Raw genomic sequence first — 23,939 nt, 5'->3', positions numbered from 1 at the left:
TCTATATATTTGACACCGAAGTGAGCTTGAGCCATAATGGAAGCAGTGAGTCTCGAGTCTCGCGATCTGCAAAACTCGGATTGAATGAAGTCAGCTGATCATTTGCTGTCGTATCGCCACTCACATCTTCCCTAGGCAGAGGTTCAAGACGCTGGACTGTTTAATTTCTGAAGGTAGCTATGCCGTTTTATTATAATCAAATTAGATTAAATACAATGTCTATATTATGTGATTTTTCATAATTCTTTCGAAATGCATCAAAATGGCATAGCCAGCGATTTTGACAGATGACCTAGAATGAAATAATACGGTCGTTTATCAAAGGATTTTGATCATTGGAACATACATTTAAATACATTCATGGTCTTGGTTTTTCATTCAAATGTAGGCCTATTTGAATTAAACATTACATATCACAATCAAATTGCAACGCTGGCAATGCGGCTTCTCAAATGTCAGTTGTTGTTGCGCAAAAAAATATGCGTAAACATCGTGCCTCACGTTATGTATTTGTCTCTCAATGTGTTTTGTTTATAGCAACAATGCAACTAGTTATGTTATTTTCTGTTTCATGGCCATGGATAGATTCGACCATGTAAAAAAAATGATGTCGACGCTACAGCGCATTGGGTGTCATGTGATTATGTTAACATGACAATGTAGCGGTTGATCATGGCTCTCTGTTCCATTACACATAAGAGTCATTGGACTAAGACGTCATCGCTTGGTCTGAACATGAACCCGCATTGCTTGCGGTACGGTTTTGGAAACCTTGTCTTTCATATCGGCGAGAAATAATTGTAAAAAAACAATGTTATATTGATATACACCTTCTTATAGGGATCCCACAAGCCAATATTTCCGTATTACTATGCTTGTTTATGGAAAACATGGAAGACCGAGTGGACTTTTTGTGCTAATTAGCTATCAGTGTCTGAACACCTGTGTAAACGGAAGACCGACACCACAAACAAGTCACAAAAAAATAAAAAATACAGTAGGCTGCAACTGTTAAAACCGGTTATAACAGTGCACAGTCGGTGTGTATTTTTCGTTTGTGAAATGATTTTGATATTAAAGTAGAGGGATTAATATTTCTTGAACCGCACCGCAATTGAGAATCGATTCGCGTTTTAGATAGAGTATTTGGCGGTTTTGGCTTCCAGAGCCAATTCACCGATAAACAGAACATGTAAAGTAATTGGATTATAAACAGTAACGTTAGGCTACTTTAGTCTATTATTGGGCTACTTTAATCTCAGCTGATTGACCAGCAGACTTTTGGGTAATGCACCTGAGATAAGACGGAGACTAGTAGCCCAACTACAAATGTTATCAATTCAAGATGCATGCAGATAGTGGTATTGTAAATCAAAGAAAAATCACATATTATTCTGAAGCTGGCCCTATTCCGTTGGTTTGTCCCTAGTGACATAGGCTAGTGTGACAGTGGCACATGAGGATGATTCTGTTTGACTACAGAAGAGGAAGAATCATTCATTGCATTTAGCACAAGAGTGTTAGGACCCTGTGCACCTGCCACAGCCCCACCACATCCTCACTTGGATGTTGAATTTCTCATCAGAAGTGTCTGCTTATAGGGTAGGGCCTGTTTGGGTGAATCTCAATAATGTGAGTTCAGATCCTCTTCCCTTCTCCTTCATCTGCACTGATCTGAGAAGTAAGGATAGGTTAAATCACTGTTTCCCAAATGGTGTCCTTGGGACCCCAAGGGGTGCACGTTTTGGTTTTTGCCCTAACACTACACAGCTGTTTCAAATGGTCAAAGCTTGATGATTATTTGAATCAGCTGTGTAGTGTTATGGTGAAAATCAAAAACGTGTGTCCCGAGGACCGAGTTTGGGAAACCCTAAGTTAAAGCAATATTGTGAAATCCCCCATCGATTGATTTTCTTTCACCTGTGTATAGTGTAGTGTCTAATGAAGGACACAAGACAAGGAAGGGGAAAGGAAGCCACGGGAATATTGAGAATAAGATCTACCCTTTGTGTCTTCTATCTTTGATAACAAAGAACAGAAGAGTTAATAAAAAGAACAGCTAGTTAATAAAAAGAACAGCTAGTTAATAAAAAGAACAGCTAGTTAATAAAAAGAACAGCTAGTTAAAAAGAGGTTTAACAGGTTTGTGTTGATTCAGGACCAGTTTTAGTTGCAGCTCTATGGCTCAATACTAGGACTGAGAAAGGAGAACTATTTTACATTGTTATCAAATTGTTTTGCTCACAAAAACTATGGTAAAATGCTTACTTACGGGCCTTTCCCAACAATGCAGAGAAAGAAAATAGAAAAGTAAATACAAATGAGTAATGATAACATGGCTATATACACACAGGGTACCAGTACCAAGGTGATCTGCAGGTGTAAGATATAATTGAGGTAGATCTGTACATATAATTAAACAATAAGGCACACGGGGGTGTGGTATATGGCCAATATACCACCGCTAAGGGCTGTTCTTAGACTAGATTCATCACGGAGTGCCTGGACACAGCCCTTAGCTGTGGCATATTGGCCATATACCACAAACTCCAGAGGTGCCTTATTGCTATTATAAACTGGTTACCAACGTAATTAGAGCAGTAAAAATAAATATTTTGTTATACCCTTGGTATACGGTCTGATATACCACGGCTGTCAGCCAGTCAGAATTCCGGGCTTGAACCACACAGTTTATAACTACAGTACCATTCAAAAGTTGGGACACACCAACTCATTCAAGGGTGTTTCTTTATTTAGACTATTTTCTATATTGTAGAATAATTGTGAAGACATCAAAACTATATTTTTTTTATTTTTGGGTCAAAGACTGCAAAATTCAGGAATTCAGCAAAAAAAATGTTTAATTTAGAAAATCTGTTACCAAGTATTGCCACAAGCAAACAAGGAGATATATATGTGATCGTGTCTCAATGTAATCAATGTATGAAATTATTTATATTTTCAAATAGTACCTATTTTTGGGCAAATTTGTGGGCAATTTGCAGTGTACAAATTATTATAATTATGTTCTACCCCTGCCCTAGAACCTTGGCATGTACTGTAGGCCGTCTCCCTCTCTTCAGTGCCTTCCTGATTCTGCCCTTCAGAATCACTGGCGGCCAGGGGAAGGGTGGTTGTTGGTGAATGTGTGAATCCATTGTCAATTTGGGATGCACTTACTTAGTAAATTAGCACCATTTCATGACATTTGAAAACTTGAACAGGAAGTAAAATGTGAGCCGTTGGGTTTACAGGATTACGCAACACCTTGCAACCAGCACTCACTCTAGTTTCATTATGAGAGATTATGCTGAATGGGACATTATTTTATTAGGGTAAAGCTCCTTTGTTTGGTCACTGGTTACCCTCACTGGAGAGACATTCCTGAGTATGGATTGTTTACATTGTAACACTGCAGTGCTCAGTAAGTGTATCCTTGATAGAAGGATTCCATACGAGACACCATACTGGTGGCATATGATGTGGCTGAGTCCATAGAAACTTGATGCATGTCTGGGTTTTGCCCTCTGACTGTACTGACTGTACTTCCACAACTGTTAGTGTGGGAGTACTTTTTCCTCCCAATAAAGGTAGGGATGTTGGGGAGAGTAAACTGATCCCTGATCTGTTTGTAAGGGCAACTACAGCCTGCATTGTACCAGAGATTGCTGAGCTTGGTAGGTGGCTGCCTTGAGGCCTGGCAGTGTGCTCACTGTTGTGTCAAGGGATATGGATGTAATCCACTAGCTTTTTAAATACCAGAGTGTTGTGAATCACTGTGTCTGAATCTCATACAATTCACAGACACTAATTTAGTTGACTTCCCAATCCTACCCCACACTAGAATTTTCCACTTCCTCAAATGGCCCATATAACTCAGCCAGCCATGTTCCACAGTCATGTGACGCCTCGTGCATATATTCCACCCTATGAGTCTCTATGCCAAAATCACATGTGTATGTGACAAATAAAATTTGATTTGATTTGAATTATTCAATTCTGTCCAAGTGTGTGTCTGTCAGTGTGTGTATACATGCATGTCTGTCCTGTTTTACAGTAAGTATTTTGCACCTGATAGGATCCAGAGTTAATAAAACATTCAAGAGAAAGGGAAGAATTGAGCACTTGATAAAGAAAGTACGTTTTTAAAATAGTTTTAAATCTCTTAAGAATGGAGGTACAAATGCCATGTAAGCTAAGCTTGGCCGTGGATGCTACATCCTTCGGTCTGTATCCTGCTGCTCCAGACTGGATCTGCTGATGGGGGCTGCTGTATTTCTACACAGATAACATAGGGCCTTTTCCTCCATGCTAGACTGGCTAGCAGTGGCAAGGACAAAAGGGCACTGAAGCAGGGATGGTGTCTGTGTGTCTACAGACAGAGTGGGTGATGAGGGGTTGTTGTTAAACCCATGCAGTATAGATTCAGCAGCACCATAACGTTAGCCACTGTAGCGTCAGCCCCCCCAGAGAAAGAGAGCTGCCGAGTCATGATGTTGGGCTCTAGTCACTGGGATATCACAATGGTCACGTTTCGGAGAAGGGGTGTTGTTGTCATGGTAACAGAACAGAGGGACAGGGATCCGTGTTTCCCAATAGTGTGCTATATGCCTGCGAGTCCCTCTCACCGTTGCATAAAGCTGAATTTTTAAGCCTCTGTGTGGGATGGAATTTGTCTGTTTGTAATCATGTAGTAATTGTCCTACTCTGTTAGTGTGTGTATGTTTTTAGTGTCGGAGAGGGTTACCAAGCTGCTTTGAACAGATTCAGAATGGGTGGGTGGATTTTGAGTTGGATGAGAAGCCCATTGACCTTCTAATGACTGGGTCAATAGTGTCCCAGCCAGGACTATAACTCACTGTGGCCTGGGATGCAGTCAGCTATAACATGAATCATATATATACAGTGAGCTCCATACTGGGACAGTAACCATGTTTCCATCCATCCATTAACATAACAAAATAAATCGTAAGAGCTGTGATGGAAACAGGTGGTTTCGGTACAATTTTTATTAACGCCGACAGACTTTGTTTGTTCGAGATGGTGAGGTCTTTTTGTGTCTGTAAGATGTATTATTTGGGACATGGAGGTGGAAACAACTTTATGTGCCAGACATATAGAGTTACACAGAGGCTGGGTCCTGTTATTGTTATTGATATAATAACCATCATATCGAAGTAAATTTGGAGTCACACGACTCTGAAAACTATGCAGTTTATTAGGCTACAGATGAAATAATTATGATGAATTTCACAGGGTGGTGAAAGTGCACGGTAATGAGCTTAATGCTGCTTTCCAATAAGTACCGAGGGTCTTATTCTGGTGACATGATTGATGCTTGACTCCCGTTTGACAAATATAAATCCATAATCATCTCATCATGTAGACTAGACAACCCTCACAGCCTACCCGCACTGTATCTGTATCTGTAGGCTGGAGCACACGGGTACCAAGACCAGCGGACTCTTTAACGCAACACTTTGTGTGACAAATACGATGGAAACACATTGAACTTTAGATTTTTATTTGATACATGAAAACCTAAGTGAAAGTACATTTTGTTTGCACTACGTCATCACGCACTGATTTTTATCCGCGAGAAGTCAATGTGGTGGAAACATACCACTGGTGGGAAAATGCGCATTGTCTTCTTTATGCAGATTTTAGAATATTCCCATGAAAATCTGTCGCCAATTGGATGGAAACCTAGCTAGTGACAAATGTTTTGTCTCGCTATGGAATTTAAATGATACAATGACTGAGTTTAAAATGCAGACTGTCAGCTTTAATTTGAGGGTATTTTCATCCATGTCAGTGAACCATTTAGAAAATGTATTTGTTTTCAATAAACATTGGAGACCAAATATAGTTACATGTGGTCAACAATGTAAGCCAACCCGTCTGTTTTTCCCCATAGTTGTGCACACAATGGTTTTGTTGCTGAACAACCAACCTGTCAGTGGTGCTCTGTGGACTGTGTAGCACTCTTTATCTCTCCTCACTCTCTTTATCACGGTCCTTCACACACTCACTCTGTTCTTCACTCTTTATCTCTCCTCACTCTCTTTATCACGGTCCTTCACACACTCACTCTGTTCTTCACTCTTTATCTCTCCTCACTCTCTTTATCACGGTCCTTCACACACTCACTCTGTTCTTCACTCTTTATCTCTCCTCACTCTCTTTATCACGGTCCTTCACACACTCACTCTGTTCTTCACTCTTTATCTCTCCTCACTCTCTTTATCACGGTCCTTCACACACTCACTCTGTTCTTCACTCTTTATCTCTCCTCACTCTCTTTATCACGGTCCTTCACACACTCACTCTGTTCTTCACTCTTTATCTCTCCTCACTCTCTTTATCACGGTCCTTCACACACTCACTCTGTTCTTCACTCTTTATCTCTCCTCACTCTCTTTATCACGGTCCTTCACACACTCTCCTCACTCCCTTTATCACGGTCCTTCACACACTCACTCTGTTCTTCACTCTTTATCTCTCCTCACTCTCTTTATCACGGTCCTTCACACACTCACTCTGTTCTTCACTCTTTATCTCTCCTCACTCTCTTTATCACGGTCCTTCACACACTTCCTCACTCCCTTTATCACGGTCCTTCACACACTCACTCTGTTCTTCACTCTTTATCTCTCCTCACTCTCTTTATCACGGTTCTTCACACACTCTCCTCACTCCCTTTATCACGGTCCTTCACACACTCACTCTGTTCTTCACTCTTTATCTCTCCTCACTCCCTTTATCACGGTCCTTCACACACTCACTCTGTTCTTCACTCTTTATCTCTCCTCACTCTCTTTATCACGGTCCTTCACACACTCTCCTCACTCCCTTTATCACGGTCCTTCACACACTCACTCTGTTCTTCACTCTTTATCTCTCCTCACTCCCTTTATCACGGTCCTTCACACACTCACTCTGTTCTTCACTCTTTATCTCTCCTCACTCTCTTTATCACGGTCCTTCACACACTCACTCTGTTCTTCACTCTTTATCTCTCCTCACTCTCTTTATCACGGTCCTTCACACACTCTCCTCACTCCCTTTATCACGGTCCTTCACACACTCACTCTGTTCTTCACTCTTTATCTCTCCTCACTCTCTTTATCACGGTCCTTCACACACTCACTCTGTTCTTCACTCTTTATCTCTCCTCACTCTCTTTATCACGGTCCTTCACACACTCTCCTCACTCCCTTTATCACGGTCCTTCACACACTCACTCTGTTCTTCACTCTTTATCTCTCCTCACTCTCTTTATCACGGTCCTTCACACACTCTCCTCACTCCCTTTATCACGGTCCTTCACACACTCACTCTGTTCTTCACTCTTTATCTCTCCTCACTCCCTTTATCACGGTCCTTCACACACTCACTCTGTTCTTCACTCTTTATCTCTCCTCACTCTCTTTATCACGGTCCTTCACACACTCACTCTGTTCTTCACTCTTTATCTCTCCTCACTCTCTTTATCACGGTCCTTCACACACTCACTCTGTTCTTCACTCTTTATCTCTCCTCACTCTCTTTATCACGGTCCTTCACACACTCTCCTCACTCCCTTTATCACGGTCCTTCACACACTCACTCTGTTCTTCACTCTTTATCTCTCCTCACTCTCTTTATCACGGTCCTTCACACACTCTCCTCACTCCCTTTATCACGGTCCTTCACACACTCACTCTGTTCTTCACTCTTTATCTCTCCTCACTCCCTTTATCACGGTCCTTCACACACTCACTCTGTTCTTCACTCTTTATCTCTCCTCACTCTCTTTATCACGGTCCTTCACACACTCACTCTGTTCTTCACTCTTTATCTCTCCTCACTCTCTTTATCACGGTCCTTCACACACTCACTCTGTTCTTCACTCTTTATCTCTCCTCACTCTCTTTATCACGGTCCTTCACACACTCACTCTGTTCTTCACTCTTTATCTCTCCTCACTCTCTTTATCACGGTCCTTCACACACTCACTCTGTTCTTCACTCTTTATCTCTCCTCACTCCCTTTATCACGGTCCTTCACACACTCTCCTCACTCCCTTTATCACGGTCCTTCACACACTCTCCTCACTCCCTTTATCACGGTCCTTCACACACTCACTCTGTTCTTCACTCTTTATCTCTCCTCACTCTCTTTATCACGGTCCTTCACACACTCACTCTGTTCTTCACTCTTTATCTCTCCTCACTCTCTTTATCACGGTCCTTCACACACTCACTCTGTTCTTCACTCTTTATCTCTCCTCACTCCCTTTATCACGGTCCTTCACACACTCTCCTCACTCCCTTTATCACGGTCCTTCACACACTCTCCTCACTCCCTTTATCACGGTCCTTCACACACTCTCCTCACTCCCTTTATCACGGTCCTTCACACACTCTCCTCACTCCCTTTATCACGGTCCTTCACACACTCTCTGTTCTTTCCTTATCACGGTCCTTCACACACTCTCTGTTCTTCCTTTATCACGGTCCTTCACACACACTCTCCTCACTCCCTTTATCACGGTCATTCACACACTCTCTGTTCTTTCTTTATCACGGTCCTTCACACACACTCTCCTCACTCCCTTTATCACGGTCCTTCACACACTCTCTGTTCTTTCTTTATCACGGTCATTCACACACTCACTCCTCACTCCCTTTATCACGGTCATTCACACACTCTGTTCTCACTCCCTTTATCACGGTCATTCACACACTCACTCCTCACTCCCTTTATCACGGTCATTCACACACTCACTCCTCACTCCCTTTATCACGGTCATTCACACACTCACTCCTCACTCCCTTTATCACGGTCATTCACACACTCACTCCTCACTCCCTTTATCACGGTCATTCACACACTCACTCCTCACTCCCTTTATCACGGTCATTCACACACTCACTCCTCACTCCCTTTATCACGGTCATTCACACACTCACTCCTCACTCCCTTTATCACGGTTGTTCACACACTCTCTGTTCTTTCTTTATCACGGTCCTTCACACACTCTCTGTTCTTTCTTTATCACGGTCCTTCACACACTCACTCCTCACTCCCTTTATCACGGTCCTTCACACACTCACTCCTCACTCCCTTTATCACGGTTGTTCACACATTCACTCTGTTCTTTCTTTATCACGGTCCTTCACACACTCTCTGTTCTTTCTTTATCACGGTCCTTCACACACTCTCTGTTCTTTCTTTATCACGGTCCTTCACACACTCTCTGTTCTTTCTTTATCACGGTCCTTCACACACTCTCTGTTCTTTCTTTATCACGGTCCTTCACACACTCTCTGTTCTTTCTTTATCACGGTCCTTCACACACTCTCTGTTCTTTCTTTATCACGGTCCTTCACACACTCACTCTGTTCTTTCTTTATCACGGTCCTTCACACATTCACTCTGTTCTTTCTTTATCACGGTCCTTCACACACTCTCTGTTCTTTCTTTATCACGGTCCTTCACACACTCTCTGTTCTTTCTTTATCACGGTCATTCACACACTCACTCCTCACTCCCTTTATCACGGTCATTCACACACTCACTCCTCACTCCCTTTATCACGGTTGTTCACACATTCACTCTGTTCTTTCTTTATCACGGTCCTTCACACACTCTCTGTTCTTTCTTTATCACGGTCCTTCACACACTCTCTGTTCTTTCTTTATCACGGTCCTTCACACACTCTCTGTTCTTTCTTTATCACGGTCCTTCACACACTCACTCTGTTCTTCACTCTTTATCTCTCCTCACTCCCTTTATCACGGTCATTCACACACTCACTCCTCACTCCCTTTATCACGGTCATTCACACACTCACTCCTCACTCCCTTTATCACGGTCATTCACACACTCACTCCTCACTCCCTTTATCACGGTCCTTCACACACACTCCTCACTCCCTTTATCACGGTCATTCACACACTCTCTGTTCTTTCTTTATCACGGTCATTCACACACACTCCTCACTCCCTTTATCACGGTCATTCACACACTCACTCCTCACTCCCTTTATCACGGTCCTTCACACACACTCCTCACTCCCTTTATCACGGTCATTCACACACTCACTCCTCACTCCCTTTATCACGGTCATTCACACACTCTCTGTTCTTTCTTTATCACGGTCCTTCACACACACTCCTCACTCCCTTTATCACGGTCATTCACACACTCACTCCTCACTCCCTTTATCACGGTCCTTCACACACACTCCTCACTCCCTTTATCACGGTCATTCACACACTCTCTGTTCTTTCTTTATCACGGTCATTCACACACTCACTCCTCACTCCCTTTATCACGGTCATTCACACACTCACTCCTCACTCCCTTTATCACGGTCCTTCACACACACTCCTCACTCCCTTTATCACGGTCATTCACACACTCACTCCTCACTCCCTTTATCACGGTCATTCACACACTCTCTGTTCTTTCTTTATCACGGTCCTTCACACACACTCTCCTCACTCCCTTTATCACGGTCCTTCACACACTCTCTGTTCTTTCTTTATCACGGTCCTTCACACACTCTCTGTTCTTTCTTTATCACGGTCCTTCACACACTCACTGTTCTTTCTTTATCACGGTCATTCACACACTCACTCCTCACTCCCTTTATCACGGTCATTCACACACTCACTCCTCACTCCCTTTATCACGGTCATTCACACACTCACTCCTCACTCCCTTTATCACGGTCATTCACACACTCACTCCTCACTCCCTTTATCACGGTCCTTCACACACTCACTCTGTTCTTCTTTCTTTATCACGGTCCTTCACACACTCACTCTGTTCTTCTTTCTTTATCACGGTCCTTCACACACTCACTCTGTTCTTCTTTCTTTATCACGGTCCTTCACACACTCACTCTGTTCTTCATTCTTTATCACGGTCCTTCACACACTCACTCTGTTCTTTCTTTATCACGGTCATTCACACACTCACTCTGTTCTTCTTTCTTTATCACGGTCCTTCACACACTCACTCCTCACTCCCTTTATCACGGTCCTTCACACACACTCCTCACTCCCTTTATCACGGTCATTCACACACTCACTCCTCACTCCCTTTATCACGGTCATTCACACACTCTCTGTTCTTTCTTTATCACGGTCCTTCACACACACTCTCCTCACTCCCTTTATCACGGTCCTTCACACACTCTCTGTTCTTTCTTTATCACGGTCCTTCACACACTCTCTGTTCTTTCTTTATCACGGTCCTTCACACACTCACTGTTCTTTCTTTATCACGGTCATTCACACACTCACTCCTCACTCCCTTTATCACGGTCATTCACACACTCACTCCTCACTCCCTTTATCACGGTCATTCACACACTCACTCCTCACTCCCTTTATCACGGTCATTCACACACTCACTCCTCACTCCCTTTATCACGGTCATTCACACACTCACTCCTCACTCCCTTTATCACGGTCCTTCACACACTCACTCCTCACTCCCTTTATCACGGTCCTTCACACACTCACTCTGTTCTTCTTTCTTTATCACGGTCCTTCACACACTCACTCTGTTCTTCTTTCTTTATCACGGTCCTTCACACACTCACTCTGTTCTTCATTCTTTATCACGGTCCTTCACACACTCACTCTGTTCTTTCTTTATCACGGTCATTCACACACTCACTCTGTTCTTCTTTCTTTATCACGGTCCTTCACACACTCACTCTGTTCTTCATTCTTTATCACGGTCCTTCACACACTCACTCTGTTCTTTCTTTATCACGGTCCTTCACACACTCACTCTGTTCTTCTTTCTTTATCACGGTCCTTCAAAATCAAATCAAATCAAATTTTATTTGTCACATACACATGGTTAGCAGATGTTAATGCGAGTGTAGCGAAATGCTTGTGCTTCTAGTTCCGTCAATGCAGTGATAACCAACAAGTAATCTAACTAACAATTCCAAAACTACTGTCTTATACACAGTGTAAGGGGATAAAGAATATGTACATAAGGATATATGAATGAGTGATGGTACAGAGCAGCATACAGTAGATGGTATCGAGTACAGTATATACATATGAGATGAGTATGTAGACAAAGTAAACAAAGTGGCATAGTTAAAGTGGCTAGTGATACATGTATTACATAAGGATGCAGTCGATGATGTAGAGTACAGTATATACGTATGCATATGAGATGAATAATGTAGGGTAAGTAACATTATATAAGGTAGCATTGTTTAAAGTGGCTAGTGATATATTTTACATCAATTCCCATCAATTCTGTTCTTCACACACTCACTCTGTTCTTCATTCTTTATCACGGTCCTTCACACACTCACTCTGTTCTTCATTCTTTATTACGGTCCTTCACACACTCACTCTGTTCTTTCTTTATCACGGTCCTTCACACACTCACTCTGTTCTTCATTCTTTATCACGGTCCTTCACACACTCACTCTGTTCTTTCTTTATCACGGTCCTTCACACACTCACTCTGTTCTTTCTTTATCACGGTCCTTCACACACTCACTCTGTTCTTCATTCTTTATCACGGTCCTTCACACACTCACTCTGTTCTTCATTCTTTATTACGGTCCTTCACACACTCACTCTGTTCTTTCTTTATCACGGTCCTTCACACACTCACTCTGTTCTTCATTCTTTATTACGGTCCTTCACACACTCACTCTGTTCTTTCTTTATCACGGTCCTTCACACACTCACTCTGTTCTTCTTTCTTTCTCTCAGATCTAGCCTGTCAGGATGGACCTGTCCAAGCTGCCTAAGATCCGGGATGAGGAGAAAGAGAGCGAGTTTGGATACGTCCATGGAGTCTCCGGCCCAGGTCACTATCTCACATACACATTCACCTATGTCTCACGTGCCTCTGTTTAGGCTCTAAAGGTTTAGGCTAGCTGAATAAGGGATGCTTTGGTAATAGCCTCAGCTATGCCTGGTCAAATAAAGGTTAAATGAAAAAAATTAAAAAAAATATCCCTCTGGTAGTAAGCCAGGCGATAGGATGCTTGGCACTAATCTGTTTACACCAATCTGATGTGGAGTTTGGACTAGAGATCCGTCTCTCTTGCATGGTGTGTGACCTCTGACCTGTGTTGTCCCCTGGCTGTGCTGCAGTTGTGACGGCCACCGCCATGGCGGGAGCGGCCATGTATGAGCTGGTGAGAGTGGGCCACAGTGAGCTGGTGGGAGAGATCATCAGGCTGGAGGGAGACATGGCCACCATCCAGGTTTACGAGGAGACATGTATCCTAACGGGTTATACTGTTACTGCACCTCACTGGTTGTATCCCGAATGGCATCCTATTCCCTACATAGGGAACTACTTTTGACCAGAGAAATATGGGCCCTGGTTAAAAGAAGTGTACTGTAAAGTTAATAGGGGTTTTGTTTGGGATGCAAGCTTTACTGTACCTGACTGTCAGTGTTCTCCTGGTACATGCAGTGCTATGCCTGTGTGTACATGACTGTCAGTGTTCTCCTGGTACATACAGTGCTATGCCTGTGTGTACATGACTGTCAGTGTTCTCCTGGTACATACAGTGCTATGCCTGTGTGTACATGACTGTCAGTGTTCTCCTGGTACATGCAGTGCTATGCCTGTGTGTACATGACTGTCAGTGTTCTCCTGGTACATACAGTGCTATGCCTGTGTGTACATGACTGCACCTGTCTGTCAGGGGTTGGAACCAAAAATAATCTTCCAATTGTTTTTTTTCTGAACAGAACCATAATTTTTTCCCGTTCTGACCAGCAAAATACATTTCTGAATCACCGGTTTACATCTTTCCTTCCTTTACTGTGATAGAAAATGAACAAATTAGCCTCCTTCTATATGTCAATATCTGTATAGCAGACAAGGCCTAGCCATCTGACATAAAGAAATGCGTGTCGTAGCAGAGAGGGATTTTGCATATCTTACACATCGAAACACAGTTTTTTTAAGGGCATAAATGTGTCTCATTTGGACAATCTCCCTTGTTTATTGATGGTGCTGGCTGCACCAGGTTCAATCTGAATGCATATGGATGGTTTTTCTAATTTTCCTAATGGAAACCCTGGCACAGATGCTGGCGCAAATCTTCTAGTGGGTAGACACTGGAATAAGGTTGAGGGTGAGGGCTTTGCAGAGGTGCTTTACAGCGTTTTTAGTGGGATAGACGGAAAAAATACCCGGAATGTAAAAAAAAAAAACATTATTAACCGGTTCCCATGATTATAAAATAACAGTTCTGTTCCCGGAACATTATAGATCACTTTCATTCGCAGTACTGATTCTGTTCCTCAAAATATTTGGTTATTTTCGGGTTTTTGGTTTGGTTCCCTGAACCGGTTCCAACTGTCTTGGTGTGTGTGTGTGTGTGTGTGTGTGTGTGTGTATACACACTTACTATATATTTAAATAATCACCTTCGTGTTCATTACTGAACACATTTTCACGGTTCATACACACTCAGTCTTATACACCCATAGCAACCTCTTGATAACACTCAGACACATGAAAACAAATCTGAAATCTACTGAAACACACACACACACACACACACTGTGCGTGTGTTCCTGAGCATTGTCACAGCGGGTGTATCCGTTGGGGACCCGGTGCTGCGGACAGGGAAGCCTCTGTCAGTGGAGCTGGGCCCAGGCATCATGGGCTCCATCTTCGATGGTATCCAGCGCCCCCTAAAGGACATCAACGACCTAACACAGAGCATCTACATCCCCCGCGGAGTCAATATCGGAGCCCTCAACCGAGACCTGAAATGGGAGTTCTCCCCTGTCAAGAGCTTACGGGTGGGTGCATCCTACTACTCTGAGGAAAGTGTTTGCATGGTTTACTCGATGCGCTGCACTATCCACAATTTCAAGTGTCCTTAGACCACATACTGAACTGTACATTTTAAGCTAGAATCTTTAATTGGAACAATAACAAAGTGGTAACCCCGCCTCTGTTTTGGCAGTAAGCTGAGCAATGGGCCTGGATAATGTTTTAAATTTTTTTAATTGAACCTTTATTTAACTAGGCAAGTCTGTTAAGAACAGATTCTTATTTACAATGACTGCCAAACCCAGACGACGCTGGGCCAATTGTGCACCACCCTATGGGACTCCCAATCACGGCCGGTTGTGATACAGCCTGGATTTGAACCAGGGTGTCTGTAGTGACGCTTCTAGCACTGAGATGCAGTGCCTTAGACCGCTGCGCCACTCGGGAACCACACTCAAATTCATAGACTGAGCTATGGATGCAAGTACTGACCATCCATGATATCAAAATGGTAGTTTTAACCGAGGCTATACAGTGTTTGTTTACGTTGTTTACAAACATCGGAGTAAATCAAGCTTATATTTTGGGTTCTGAATGGTACGACAGTTGAACTAAGCTCATGACTCATAAGTTATATTCTTCATAAATCAATGAGTATATATCGTCAATCTAGAAGTCAAATGTATGTAGCAACTAAGGATTCTAGCTTTCATGTTAAAGTTTGAATTGATAACCATTAACCCCTTATCTCCCCCCTCTCTCTTAGGTGGGCAGTCACATCACAGGGGGTGATATCTACGGGATGGTGTTTGAGAACTCCCTCATCAAGCACAAGATCATGCTGCCCCCGAGGAACAGAGGAACCGTCACCTATGTGGCTCCCCCCGGAAACTATGACGTCTCGGTTAGTTCCACCACCCAACCTTGTCTAAATCCATAGTAATACATGTGGGGTCATTTATGTATTAAGACTGTGTGTGTTTCAGGACGTGGTGTTGGAGCTGGAGTTTGAGGGTATGAAGGAGAAGTTCACCATGGTCCAGGTCTGGCCAGTGCGACAGATTCGCCCGGTCACAGAGAAGCTGCCTGCCAATCACCCACTGCTGACCGGACAGAGAGTACTGGACGCCCTCTTCCCGTGAGTCCCCTTTCTCTTACCCCACTTTTCCATCTATCCTTCCTTCACCTTCCTCCATCTCGCTGTCTCTGCGTCAGGGAATCTCTCTCTTAGCATTCTCCCATTTTCACCCTTTTCCTCAAGGACACTCTCAGAATGTCTTTCTGTCCATCTGTTTTCAATGTTCTGCTGCAAGGAAACTGAATTAGAAAGTGTTATCTGAATCTGCCAGTATACTCAACTTCTGCTTCCATCTCCCTGCCCCCGGTCTGTTCTGTCTGTCTCTGTGTCCAGGTGTGTCCAGGGAGGAACCACAGCCATCCCCGGAGCCTTTGGCTGTGGTAAAACTGTCATCTCCCAGTCCCTGTCAAAGTACTCCAACAGTGATGTCATCGTCTACGTAGGTTGCGGGGAGCGAGGGAACGAGATGTCAGAAGTTCTGCGAGATTTCCCCGAGGTGGGTGGTGTTACGATGCACATTTTGTTACATTACAGCCTTACTCTAAAATGGATGAAATTGCTTTTCCCCCCTCATCAATCTACACACAATACCCCATAATGACGAAGCAAAAACAGGTTTAGACATTATTGCAGATATGTAAATGTGATAGCTTTTTTTATGCAAGTATTCAGACCCTTTACTCAGTACTTTGTTGAAGCACCTTTGGCAGCGATTACAGCCTCGACTCTTCAGGGGTATGACGCTATAAGCTTGGCACACCTTTATTTGGGGAGTTTCTCCCATTCTTCTCTGCAGATCCTCTCATGCTGTCAGGTTGGATGGGAAGCGTTGCTGCACAGCTATTTTCAGGTCTCCAGAGATGTTTGATCAGGTTCAAATCCGGGCTCCGGCTAGACAACTCAAGGACATTCAGAGACTTGTCCCGAAGCCACTCCTGCGTTGTCTTAGCTGTGTGCTTAGGGTCATTTTCCTTCCATTTTCCTTCCAGACTGGGGTGAACCTTCACCCCAGTCTGATGTCCTGAGAGCTCTGGAGCAGGTTTTCCTCAAGGATCACTCTGTACTCTGCTCCGTTCATCTTTTCCTCGATCCTGACTAGTCTCCCAGTCCCTGCCACTGAAAAACATCCCCACAGCATGCTTCTGGATGCCACCACCATGCTTAAGGATGGTGCCAAGTGTCCTCCAGATGTGACGCTTGGCATTTAGGCCAAAGAGTTCCATCTTTGTTTCATCAGCCCAGAGAATCTTGTTTCTCATGGTCTGAGAGTCCTTTAGGTGCTGAGGAATGGCTTCCGTCTGGCCACTACCATAAAGGCCTAATTGGTGGACTGCTGCAGAGATAGTTGTACACCTGGAAGTTTCTTCTATCGCTGCAGAGGAACCCTAGAACTCTGTCAGAGTGACCATTCGGTTCTTGGTCACCTCCCTGACCAAGGCACTTCTTCCCTGACTTCTCAGTTTGGCCGGGCAGCCAGATCTTGGAAGAGTCTTGGTGGTTTCAAACTTCTTCCATTTAAGAATGATGGAGGCCACTGTGTTCTTGGGGACCTTCAAGGCTGCAGAAATGTTTTTAGTACCCTTCCTGAGATCTGTACCTCGATACAATCCTGTCTTGGAGCGCTACGGACAATTCCTTCTACCTCATGGCTTGGTTTATGCTCTGATATGCACTTTCAACTGTTGGAGCTTATATAGACAGGTGTATGTGCCTTTCCAAATTATGTCCAATCATGTATAAACATCTCAAGAATGATCAATGGAAACAGGATGTACCTGAACTCAATTTTGAGTCTCAGAGCAAAGGGTCTGAATACTTATGTAGATATGGTATTTCTTTTTATTTTATTTTTCTATAAATTTGTAAACATTTCTAAACTGTTTTTGCTTTGTCATTGTGGGGTGTGTAGATTGAGGGGGGAAAACATTAGTTTAATCAATTTTAGAATAAGGCTGTAAAGTAACAAAATGTGGAAAAGGTCAAAGGGTCTGAATACTTTCCGAACGCACTGTTATGTCATTAGACTATCATGATCATCATCATTAGCGTTAGCCTTTTTCTTATTGAAGGTCAGGATGATTGACAGTGTGTCTGTCTAATAGCTGACCATGGAGGTGGATGGGAAGACTGAGAGCATCATGAAGAGAACAGCGCTGGTGGCCAACACCTCCAACATGCCTGTGGCTGCTAGAGAGGCCTCTATCTACACAGGTAGGAACCAATCACAGGGCCCAGAGCATAACACCGCAAACCTCCCAGCCAATGACAGGCCTGAGACCACAACATGGAGCACACCCCCTAACCAATCACCTACTTGTCCTCTGTGTGTGTCTGCAGGGATTACGCTGTCTGAGTACTTCAGGGACATGGGCTACAATGTTAGCATGATGGCTGACTCCACCTCTCGATGGGCCGAGGCTCTCAGGGAGATCTCTGGTCGACTGGCTGAGATGCCCGCTGGTAAGTGGCTGCTGGTAACACCCAGAATACAGAATTTTTATTGCAATGTATAGGACATCTTCTAGGGCTAGAGGGGTGAATTCGGTTTAAATCAGTTATCTCGAACATATCAAGTAAGGCCTGTTTTGTCTCCACAGACAGTGGTTACCCAGCCTACTTGGGTGCCCGTCTGGCATCATTCTACGAGCGTGCCGGCAGGGTGAAGTGTCTTGGCAACCCAGAGAGAGAGGGCAGCGTCAGCATTGTGGGGGCGTGAGTACAGTTACATCTCTTCACCACACGGGGGAGTCCTTGTTCCTCCTCTCAGCTCTCCAGTAGACCTCAGAAACCTGCCAACACAATCTAGCCACACTAGAATAGGCGGAATTGGAGTGCTTCTTCTTACGTTATAACCACATGATACCAGTGTTCTGTTTCATTTCCACAGTGTGTCTCCCCCTGGTGGTGACTTCTCTGATCCTGTGACATCAGCTACCCTGGGTATCGTACAGGTAACTGGATACAGCCTGTTTCTGTCTGGCTCTGATAGAACCCACTTATTTTAATTTGATTTAACTAGGCAAGTCAGTTAATAACACATTCTTATTTACAATGACGGCCTACCGAAAGGCAAAAGGCCTCCTGCGGCCACGGGGACCTGGGATTAAAATAAATACAATATAAATATAGGACAAAACACACATCACAACAAGATAGACAACACTACATAATGAGAGACCTAAGACAACACAGCATGGTAGCAACACAACATAGCAACAACATGGTAGCAACACAACATAGTAGAGGCACAAAACATGGTACAAACATTATTGGGCACAGACAACAGCACAAAGGGTAAGAAGTTAGGGACAATAATACATCACACAAAGCAGCCACAACGGTCAGTAAGAGTGTCCATGATTGAGATAAAACTGTCCAGTTTGAGTGTTTGATGCAGCTCGTTCCAGTCGCGAACTGAAAAGACGAGTGACCCAGGGATGTGTGTGCTTTGGGGACCTTTATCAGAATGTGACTGGTAGAACGGGTGTTGTATGTGCAGGATGAGGGCTGCCGTAGATATCTCAGATAGGTGGGAGTGAGGCCTAAGAGGGTTTTATAAATAAGCATCAACCAGTGGGTCTTGCGATGGGTATACAGAGATGACCAGTTTACAGAGGAGTATAGAGTGCAGTGATGTGTCCTATAAGGAGCATTGGTGGTAAATCTGATGGCCTAATGGTAAAGAACATCTAGCCACTCGAGAGCACCCTTACCTCGAGAGCACCCTTACCTCGAGAGCACCCTTACCTCGAGAGCACCCTTACCTCGAGAGCACCCTTACCTCGAGAGCACCCTTACCTCGAGAGCACCCTTACCTCGAGAGCACCCTTACCTCGAGAGCATCCTTAAATTATGTCTCTGTAATCTAGTATGGATAGGATGGTCATCTGAATCAGGGTTAGTTTGGCAGCTGGGGTGAAAGAGGAGCGATTTACAATAGAGGAAACCAAGTCTAGATTTAACTTTAGCCAACAGCTTTGATATGTGCTGAGAGAAGGACAGTGTACCATCTAGCCATACTCCCAAGTAGTTGTATGATGTGACTACCTCAAGCTCTAAACCCTCAGAGGTAGTAATCACACTGGTGGGGAGAGGAGCATTCTACTTACCTAACCACATGACCTTTGTTTTGGAGGTGTTCAGAACAAGGTTAGAGGTAGAGAAAGCTTGTTGGACATTAAGAAAGCTTTGTTGTAGAGCATTTAACACAAAATCCGGGGAGGGTTGAGTATAAGACTGTATCATCAGCATATAAATGGATGAGTGCTTCCTACTGCCTGAGCTATGTTGACGTAGGTTTTCTGACTTTATACACTGTACTCTTTGAGAGGTAGTTAGCAAACCAGCCTAAAGACCCCTCAGACACCGTGACTCCTTAGCCGGTCCACAAGAATGGAATGGTCTACCGTATCAAAAGCTTTGGCCAAGTCGATTAAAAATAGCAGCACAATATTGCTTAGAATCAAGGACAATGGTGACATCATTGTGGACCTTTAAGGTTGCAGTGACACATCCATTACCTGAGTGGAAACCAGATTGCATACAAGAGAGAATACTATAGACATCAAGAAAGCCAGTCAGTTGATTATTGCCAGGTTTTTTCCAACACTTTTGATAAACAGGGCAAAATAGAAATTAGCCTATAACAGTTAGGATCAGCTTGATCTCCCCCTTTAAATAAAGGACAAACCGTGGCTGCCTTCTAAGCAATGGGAAGCTCTCCAGAAAGGAGAGACCGGCTTGGCGATGATAGGGGCAGCAACCTTAAAGAAGAAAGGGTCTAAACCATCTGACCCAGATGTTTTTTTGGGGTCAAGTTTAAGGAGCTCCATTAGCACCTCGGACTCAGTGACAGCCTGCAGGTAGCGAGGCAGGGGGGGGAAGGGAGAAGCATCGGGGATAGTCACATTAGAAGGGGTGGGAGATGAGGAAATGTTGGACGGGCAAGGAGGTATGGCTGAGTCAAATAGGAATCCTGATTTCAGGAAGTGGTGCTTTAAAGATCTCAGCCATGTGCTTCTTGTCAGGAACAACCACATCATTAACATTAAGGGACATGGGCAGCTGTGAGGAATGTTTATTCTCCAGGTCTTTAACCATTTTCCAGAACTTCTTGGGGTTGGACCCACAGAGAGAGAACTGCTGCTTAAAGTAACTAACTTTCGCCTTCCGGATAGCCTCGGGGGCACTTATTTCTCATTTGCTTGAACGAGAGCCAGTCAGCCTGAGTATGTGTGTGCCGAGCCTTTCATCAAATGGAATTCTTGAAGTGGAGTAACTCTGCCAGATCACGGTCGAACCAGGGGCTGAACCTGTTTAATTCTAATTTTCTTTATGGGGGCGTGTTTGTTAACAATACCACTGAAAATGTAAAAAATAAGGTCTAAGCATCTTTGACAGAGGGGATCAAGCTGATTCTAGACCATTTTACAGAGGCCTGTTCATGAAGGAAGGCTTGCTCCTTCAAGTTTGTTAGCAAGTGTCTGACAAATCAGGACAGGTCGTTTCACTGAGCAGCCATTACGAACACAGTGATCACTGTTTTACAGCCTAAGGTCATTACACTCATCCATATGGAGCAAAGAAATAAACACAAGCTTTAGGGACTCAATTATCAATCCTTGGGTACGCTCCTGATGCTGATGCCTGTCAGATCTTACAAGCCTGGATAGGTATTTTACGTATCAACTAACCACATCATATGTTATAGCAATCTGTCAGTCTGACACAATCGATGACGTGGCACGCAACCATTGGTTGGTTCATGCAACGTCTGAGCAGGGGAATGCAACTCTTCATCCTCTTTTTCCCTCCCTCTCTTCCTGCCTTCATCCTCTTTCTCTTTGCCCACTCACTCTTCTCTTCCCCTTTCTCTCCCTCTATCCTTCCCTCAGGTGTTCTGGGGTCTGGATAAGAAGCTGGCCCAGAGGAAGCACTTCCCGTCAGTCAACTGGCTGATCAGCTACAGTAAGTACACGCGGGCGCTAGACGAGTACTACGACAAGCACTTCCCTGAGTTTGTCCCGCTGCGCACCAAGGCCAAGGAGATCCTGCAGGAGGAGGAGGACCTGGCTGAGATCGTACAGCTGGTCGGCAAGGTGAGGGGGAACTGAGGGGAGGGGGAAGAAAGAAGGCGGGGACAATATTGAGCTGCATCTCTATAGTATGAGGTTTTATCTCCATGTCTTCTCTGCTTCATAATATTGAGATTGTCCTGGTTGTCATGGTGACAGGCATCGCTGGCAGAAACTGATAAGATAACCCTGGAGGTGGCCAAGCTCCTCAAGGATGACTTCCTGCAACAGAATGGTTACACCCCCTACGACAGGTAAAACACTCACTCTCTCAAACGCACTTACTCTCACTGACCTACTCATATATTTCTGAGTAATATTGAAAGATTGACTGTGAAGTCATTCCAACTGTCACTCCCTGCCCTCTGACCTCTGCCTGTCCTCTGACCTCTCCCTGCAGGTTTTGTCCCTTCTATAAGACGGTAGGCATCCTGTCCAACATCATTGCGTTCTACGACATGGCGAGGCACGCAGTGGAGACCACAGCTCAAAGCGACAACAAGATCACCTGGTCCATGATCCGAGAACACCTGGGAGAGATCCTCTACCGACTCAGCTCCATGAAGTTCAAAGTACATCTGCAGTCTGACTGTTTCTCTTTTGTCTTTCTCTCTTTCGCTCTGTGTGTGTGTGTGTTCCCTGTATCTCTCTCTGTGTATTTCTATGCTGTCTATGAGTGTTGCTCTTACTATTTGTCTGTATCACGATCTCTTTGTGTGTCTGTGTAACTCTGTCTGTTTCAGGACCCAGTGAAGGAGGGAGAGGCCCAGATCAAGTCTGACTACGCCCAGCTGCTGGAGGACATGCAGAACTCCTTTCGCAGCTTGGAGGACTGAGCCTTCACCCTGGACCCACCCCGGACCCCTCACCTGTGACCCCAGGGACCGTGCATGTCTGTCACCCCCCCCCCCCCACCTCTTTCTCTGCAGCCACCTCCACTGCGGCCTCACATTCCACTACCTTGTGTTTATGCCCTACCTCCTGCCATCAGTTTACTCAACGTGTGAATGTGTATGGGCAAAAGGAGAACAAAATGTACTGTATTCTTGTATTCTGTTTCCTCACACATTCTAAATACCCCAGTGTATTTGCCCCAACATGGTCGAAGATCTGCCCGACACCTTAATGTGTGTATGTTTACATGTCTGTGTGTGAGACCCCTGCATTGCCCCTCCCTTCCCCCTGTTTGTTTTGGACATGGTCTCTGGCCCTAGCTGTGTACCTGAAGACTTCAGTTGATGTAATTATCGTTCATTAGCCCTCTATCTGTACAGAATATTGATGAAGATTAACATCAAATACTTAATAAGCAGAGTGACTCTATATTTGTTGCTGGCGTCTGACAAGGACAATGTGTGGTCTGGTTGTTGTTCATATTTAGTGATTTATGCTGTGTAGTCTTGTGTACTTGCTGTGTGTGTGTGTGTGTGTGAGAGAGAGAGAGAGAGGGGGGGCTCTCTCGCCCTGTCTACTGCTCATGGGACAAGTCCCAAAGAATAAAAGGCAACAAAACAAAATGGTGGGTATTTTTTCTGTGTTTTTCAGTAATGTCAGTCTTTTATGCATGTTCTGTGAGGTGTATTCAACAGGTTGCTACTAGTGTATGTACTGTACTAACAATAGTGGTAAACATACAGGTGATCATGTTAATAAGTATATACACCACAGGAGGTTGGTGGCATCTTAAGGGGAGGATGGGCTCGTGGTAATGGCTGGCGTGGAATGGTATCAAATACAGCAAACACATGGTTTCCATGTGTTTGATGCCATTCCATTCGCTCCGTTCCAGCCATTGTTGTGAGCCGTCCTCCCCTCACCAGCCTCCACTGGTATACGCAGTCACGTATGAGAGGGTGTGTGAGAGTGACAAAATAATAATTCTGGTGCTGCTGGTTGGACTAGCCTTGCTATGTGTCTCTAATTCCTATGTGGAATCTGTGGCTCTCCACCCTTTAGTTTTGTCTATGAATGTGCTTAGTGGAAGAGGAGTGTTTGCCAGACAACTA

The 23,939-nt window shown here is 44.2% G+C and overlaps 1 protein-coding gene across 1 annotated transcript; it reads left to right on the top strand.

Annotated features, from left to right (window-relative positions):
- Positions 1-31: 31 nt before the first annotated feature.
- LOC124039542 (V-type proton ATPase catalytic subunit A-like) lies at positions 32-23,365 on the top strand. Its single transcript, XM_046355629.1, has 15 exons — positions 32-173; positions 12,747-12,843; positions 13,134-13,262; positions 14,593-14,807; positions 15,548-15,685; positions 15,768-15,919; positions 16,193-16,355; positions 17,962-18,070; positions 18,197-18,319; positions 18,457-18,571; positions 18,747-18,810; positions 21,754-21,957; positions 22,093-22,187; positions 22,334-22,505; positions 22,677-23,365. The coding sequence occupies exons 2-15, from the start codon at positions 12,762-12,764 to the stop codon at positions 22,767-22,769; spliced, it is 1,854 nt and encodes a 617-aa protein (XP_046211585.1). The 5' UTR covers positions 32-173; positions 12,747-12,761; the 3' UTR covers positions 22,770-23,365.
- Positions 23,366-23,939: the final 574 nt, after the last annotated feature.

The sequence above is a fragment of the Oncorhynchus gorbuscha genome, linkage group LG07 (genome assembly GCF_021184085.1).
Source record: "Oncorhynchus gorbuscha isolate QuinsamMale2020 ecotype Even-year linkage group LG07, OgorEven_v1.0, whole genome shotgun sequence".
Taxonomy (NCBI): domain Eukaryota; kingdom Metazoa; phylum Chordata; class Actinopteri; order Salmoniformes; family Salmonidae; genus Oncorhynchus; species Oncorhynchus gorbuscha.
This window is presented reverse-complemented; position numbering and strand designations above follow the sequence as displayed.

Coding starts and splice junctions, on each gene's coding strand:
- LOC124039542 (XM_046355629.1), top strand. CDS start 12,762: ATGGACCTGTCCAAGCTGCCTAAGATCCGGGATGAGGAGAAAGAGAGC. Junction 16,356..17,961: donor TTCTGCGAGATTTCCCCGAG/GTGGGTGGTGTT, acceptor TCTGTCTAATAG/CTGACCATGGAGGTGGATGG. Junction 21,958..22,092: donor TCGTACAGCTGGTCGGCAAG/GTGAGGGGGAAC, acceptor TCATGGTGACAG/GCATCGCTGGCAGAAACTGA.